This window comes from Nyctibius grandis, chromosome 9 (assembly GCF_013368605.1).
Source record: "Nyctibius grandis isolate bNycGra1 chromosome 9, bNycGra1.pri, whole genome shotgun sequence".
NCBI classification, from domain to species: domain Eukaryota; kingdom Metazoa; phylum Chordata; class Aves; order Nyctibiiformes; family Nyctibiidae; genus Nyctibius; species Nyctibius grandis.
Genome location: NC_090666.1, coordinates 33,209,350 through 33,215,349, shown reverse-complemented (window position 1 = coordinate 33,215,349; position 6,000 = coordinate 33,209,350). Strand labels below are relative to the sequence as shown.

The 6,000-nt window shown below is 45.1% G+C and overlaps 1 protein-coding gene across 1 annotated transcript in view; it reads left to right on the top strand.

The window, feature by feature from the left end:
• Nucleotides 1-741: 741 nt before the first annotated feature.
• Nucleotides 742-6,000, top strand: part of SNX4 (sorting nexin 4) — a 35,919-nt gene continuing 30,660 nt past the window's right edge. The window contains 3 exon segments of the mRNA XM_068407628.1: nt 742-921; nt 923-1,051; nt 2,069-2,184. Of these exon segments, the coding sequence (XP_068263729.1) occupies nt 874-921; nt 923-1,051; nt 2,069-2,184 (293 nt within the window). The 5' untranslated portion in view covers nt 742-873.

The following is a 6,000-nucleotide window of genomic DNA, read 5'->3' as shown; positions in this document are numbered from 1 at the left end:
ATAAATGACAGAGGCTTCCCCAGAGCCGAACTCGAGGGATTTTAACTACTCAGGGCCCTCCTGGGGAAGCGTGGCAGGACAGGACACACTTCGGTGTCAGCCCGCAGAGGTGGTGGGCAGGAGAAGGCCCTCCTGGATGTCGTACCACTGCCGGGAGGGAGCTGATGGAGAAGGCAGGGCAGACGGGAGGGTAAGTAAAAGCGAACACAGCATGACTGAATCCTTTGCTGCTTGTAAAGGAGTGAGAGTGGGGAAGTAACGGGCTGGTGGGCTTTAAAAAAATAACCCGAGCTGCCTAATGTTAACAAACATTCTGTGGGAAAGTTAATAGCTGCTGAAAGAGAGTCCATAAAGCAAAATGACATGTTGTCCTGCTATGGGCGAAAGATAAGCCACAGCATGGGAGCATCAGAAACTCTTCAGTGACCTGAGAACGAAGAGAGGAACAACCACAAAAATAAATCTTAGAAATAAACATTTACAGCTGTATGAGCGAGGATGAGCACCCTGGGGACAGTGGAAGGTCTGTCCCTCTCCCGGACAGGAGGCTCGGGCTGCCTGGCTTCGGGCGAGCGGAACGTTACAACAGCGAGGGGCAGCTTCACCCCCGCGTCGGTGAAGAGGTGCCCGCCGCCGGGTACCTAACAAGGCCATTTTGGGCAGGACGCCAGCAGCCTAGAGAGGGCTTAGATCAAGTCAATCCACGAGCACCAGCCGGGGCGGGCGGCAGCGGAGGGCCGGGGAAGGCCGAGGGCCGGCGGGGCCCGCCTCGCCTCAGCTCGCCTCGCCCAGCGCCCCGGCGGCGGCCGTGGGCAGCGCCAGCCCCCGAGCGGACACACACCCCCGCCCCGGCCGCTCTCTCTAGGGCCTGCGATGAGTTTGCCCGCCGGAGCCGGCCTCAGCGCCTGCGCGGAGGGAGGCGGCCGAGCCCCTTATTATCCCCATGGAGAGCGCCGAGGCCGAGCCGAGCGATAGCCGCCCGGAGGAGGACGACGCCGCGCCCCGCAGCGGCTTCCCGCCTCCGGAGCAGCCCGTAGCTGCGACGGCCACGGTGAGGGTGCGGGGGGTGGCGGCGGCGGGGCAGCGTAACCCCCGCGGGCCGCCGGCCTCGGCACGGCCTACTCCGGCGGGGACGAGCACCGGGCTTTCCTGAGTGCGCTACCCGGCCGCCGCGCCGCCGGCCCGGGGCGGGCGGGGAGGGGCGCGGGGCTCGGCCGGCGCGGGGAGGCCGGGGCCGGGCGGTAGCGCGAAGGGGCTACAGGTGGGGCGAGCTCTCCCTCTGCCTCCCCAGGGCCGAGCCCCTGCCCGGAGGAGCCGGGGGCTGAGCTGTGCAGCCCGTCCCTCCCAGCAGTGGCGTTCGCCTCCTTCCAGTCCCTCTCTGGCCGCTGTTGGAGGGCTTTGTGTGCCGTCTGCCCTCATCCCTTGTGCCAGATTATTACTATTATTATTGTCGTTATTTCTCAATTTGTTGCTCGCTTGCCAGTTTCACAACTAAATCCCCCTCGCTTCTGAATTCAGCTGGAGGTTCCGAGAGCTCTGCCTTTCCAGGGCGGGCGTGTGGTCCTGACTGACTTCTGCCTGCCAATGTGTAAAAGATAATGATTCTCCTCAGAGAGATTAAAAGGAAAACATCTCGGTCCGGATGTATTCCCTTTCCTGCGAAAGGGGGGAGGTGTTTACATGTGTACCAGGTGTCCTGAGGAGGTATTCACCGGTAGTTGGGAATTGTTTGGGTAGAAAGTACTGGGGTTGGTTGGTTTGTTTTTAAAAAAGGTTACTTTGTTACCTGTAAGGAAAAATATTTCTCCTTTCTGTATCTTCCTGGCTCGTGATGGCTTTTGATATCCGAAGTTGCCTATTTGTTGAGTTTGGGTTTTTCCCCAGGTTTTCTGTTTTCATTTGCAAATGTGATACAGAACATAGGTATAAAACGAAGCCCTGGCGAAGCCTTTGTCCTATAGATGCCTTATTTGAATGAATGTGGTGTGGGAGAAGGGGAGGCAGGGTTAGTAGCCTTTGCCTTGTGTGGCTAATGTTACACGAATATTTATTTTCCTCCTCTAAAAAGATGGAAGACTGTTTGGCAAAAAAAATGGAAATCACTGTTTCAGAAGCCGAAAAACGGACTGGGAGGAATGCCATGAACATGCAAGAAACATACACTGCTTACCTCATTGAGACAAGGTGGGTGATGAGAGCTCAGTCTCAGAGTACGTGGATGTGCTCTTCCAAACACATTCTCCCTCCTTCCACCCCTAAAAATATTCATGTACAGTTGATGAGAGGATTTATCAGCCTACTCTGGAGGATCTTTTGCTGTGAAAACTTGGCATCTGATCTCCAGTTCAATAGTAATACTGCTGTTGTGTAACTGTGTACTGTAATTCTTCATTTGGAGCTGGGTGGAAAACATGTGTGCTTGAAAGATGTTGCTTTAATATGGTGTTAACAACTGCTTGGTTATTTCTTAGACATGGGTTGGATAAATATATCTATATATATATATGAGGTTGTATGTGCAGCTTGTATGTGAGAAAGGTTGTGCATTGTGGTCTAAAGTAATGGTTAGGCATGTTTGAGATCACATGAAAATAAAGCAGTCTTATGACTTATGTCATGGGGTCAAAATTTACGGCTCCACTACTATTTGAAGTGTTTTGCTTGATCTGATCACCACATACTCCTTGTAGATGCTCTAAGGGTTAGGGTTAATTAACTATTTCCTTCCTTCGTACTAGCTTGAACTTTTACTGGAGAGCTTACTGCTTTCAGTCTTCTTCTGTTAACAAGATTAATAATACAAGTATGGTGGACATGCTTGGTACCTCAAAGGCAACTTGCAATTTTAAGTATTAAGTAGTAAACAAAGCTTTAAAATCTCTTCTGACTTACTGTTACTTCCCAGACAGTCACAGGTGACTCCTGTTATGCAGGATCATGTGACTCAGCTGAAGCAAGAATTTCAAAATTAGATTTTATTAGGAGTTTTGTCTCTCTTCTTTATATTAACAGTTTTTAACCTTTGGGCCTTGCCTCAGCAATGATCTGCTGTACAGCTAAAACCTTCGGAAACAAAGCAGTTGCATTTTGCAAAGGCTCTGAAGAGTTCAAATTGTAATACTGTCACATAAGTCTTCTAGTTACTAGCAAAAGGCTTCTTAGCTTGTTTAACTGATGAAGGGACGCAGCAGTCACACTGGCTGCAGACCTACTGGGATATATTTACTATATTTTGCTAAACTTTAAGAATAAAATCCGAAATAGACATACATTATTTTTTTCAAATATTGTAGCTCTTTGGCAGTTACTCATATGTTTAAAAAAATACTTTTACAGTATATTGATATTAAAGATCACATCTTGTCACATAAGTGATACTATTTTTCTTTTAGTGATATTTCTGAAGGAAAAGAGAAGAAAATCCGGATCATTGGTGTCTAATTGTGATGTGAAGTGTACTCTGGGGCATCTTTATGCAGCCCCAGAACATGCTGACTGCATCTCCTTTCCCAGTCATCCTTACATTACTTTAGACTCGCTCCTGCTGGTCTTTCCCAGTGGTTGTTTCGTAGTGGCAAAACTGTATTTTGCTGCCCAGATTGCTTTCTTTCATTAAGATTTATTTTATTCTGTGGTCAGCAAATACCGAGACCAATTACATGTTTGTCACAGAACTATTGAAAATGTGGGTTTGTCACATCTCGAATAAAATAGGGTCTCTATTCCTTTTGCTGAGAAGGCAAAATTTCTAGCATAAATATAATTGCTGGCTATTAAATGTGCTTCCTGCTGAGCCTGTAGCTGTAGGTGGGCTTCGCAGCAATTTGTCTGTGGTAATAGGATATTTTGTAGCTAAAGAATAAAACTCAGTTTATAGTAATATTAAAGGAAGACCATTTAGTAATAGTTGTGTTATGTTTATGTGAACTGGGGTTTCTGCTGTTACTGCTATCTAGGATTTAATTTCAATTTGATTTGAGGAATTGCATGCATCTGGGTGAATAAGAGACACAAGATGGATGCAATTACAACCACTGTATATTTGTTACTGAACAGGAGCTGAGTACCTAAACTTTTAACACGTTAGTTTCACTAGTGCTGATGAAACTGTTTTCAAAATGCATGTGATGGTGTTGCTTCCTTTTTCTTTTCAAAATGAAAAGATTTATTACCGTTCTCACACTTACATGTGACTTTTGTTTATTTTTTTTAAAGTGATATTACACCTCAATGTAGATTTTCTTTGAGACAAAATGAACTACGCTACTGTAGACAGCAGAGCCTCGGCAAATTGCAAGGGTTGTGCTTCCTGAAAGCATCTCCTTTATTCTTGGTTTATGCCTTTCTGCATTAGCTAAGTAGATTTTTGTGGTGAGCTATTTCTGTTCAATTAGTCTTAAAGTCAGTTTGTTTCACAGCTTCCATTAAACTATACAGTTATTTAAAAACAACTCAGTTTTTGTATTCTCCCTATGAGAACAGATGAATGCTTCCACCTCTGTGGTAAATGGCATTAAGGCAAATACAAATTCTTATAATTAAGATGTGTAACTAAATATTCCTTTAGATGTAGGTGCTCAGGATGTCACTTGCTTTCTGTAATGGAAATTGCAAATATCCAGGACCTCACTTAAATTCAGATTTGCTTGCTTTAGAAATTTAGGCAGCTGTGTCTTGTACCAGAGTCTGCATGAAACTAAAAGAACTGAGATAGTATAAAACCCTGAATTTGACTCCTGGTCTTATACCCTTTGTTTTCCATGACAGAGCTGGAAGTTAATCATAATGCAGAGCACCTCTTAAGTGCTCTGTGCTGATGGACTTTTAATTATAGTACATACAGGAATGCCTTTTTTTTCCTATTCTCCTTCAAAGTAAACAATTTCTTCTGTATTAGCAGGACACTTCCATTTAGTTAACTTTGGTTCTGTCCCTGCTGTTGTTCAGATCTCTAGCCTGGTCCTTCTGGTCACACAATACGATGACAAAAGTGTGGTGGGTGTTTTGTTTTTGTTTTTTTTTCTAAACATGGCTTTAGGAAAAAAATAACACAACTTTGTGCAGCCTGGTAGCTGACTACTTAATAGCAGGATCCCCGGTTTCTAGCCTTTACTTCCTTTTGTAATTACTGGTTACTAGTCTTTACTTCCTTTTGAAGTATTTTGACAGGGTGGCTCACTGTATTTGCTTGTTACTCCCCCAGTATGGCTGGGGAAGTTACTGATCTTATTTCTGCTTTCAGTATTTGGAAAGTTTTCCATTAGTTAAATTGTGACATGAGCGATACCTGCTTCTCCCTTAAGACCTTGGATTGCCCATACAAAGTGTAAGAACTTCTAAAGAAAGTTTCTGTGAGAGAAATGAACTTGGAAATCAGTAGCCAGCCAGGTCCCAGTTCAGTGGTAGCAATGCTGCACCACGGGACTTCAGGAGTTTTTCCTTTGTTATGTTTTGTTTGAGTTCCTTTCCCAAAGTCTCCCGTTCCGTGCTGGGCTAGGTGCAGAGCCCAGGCATGCGTTTCCTGGGGAGAGGCACAGAACGAATGCCCACAGAGGCATGCTGTCTTCTGATAAAACAACAAAATGCAGATTTTGGTCACTGAGATTCAGGAAGACTTGTCTGCTCCCTCCAAAGGAGGTATTAGGAAAAAAAGGAAGAAAGTCTGAATTCAGCATGAGCTTTAAACAGGGGAGAGTCAGGAGATGAAAGAAGATGGAGGAATTGAAAACTTATGTTACTGCTGGTTTGTACTTAATTGATAATGATGAATCATTAACCTGCCTAGTGGATGTGTGTTTTAGTTAAATACAGTAAATTGTTTAGGTGACAGTATAAAATAAAATCACCTGGCTGTGAAAATCTTCTGACAAGAGAACTGCCTCTTTGTCATACAGCTTGTCAGGTAACTTTTGGTGGTTTACAAAGTATACATAATTGATCTGTAATGACTGCTCCTCTGTCTGTTGAGGGGCCTAACTACAGAGACCGTTTCTAAATTGC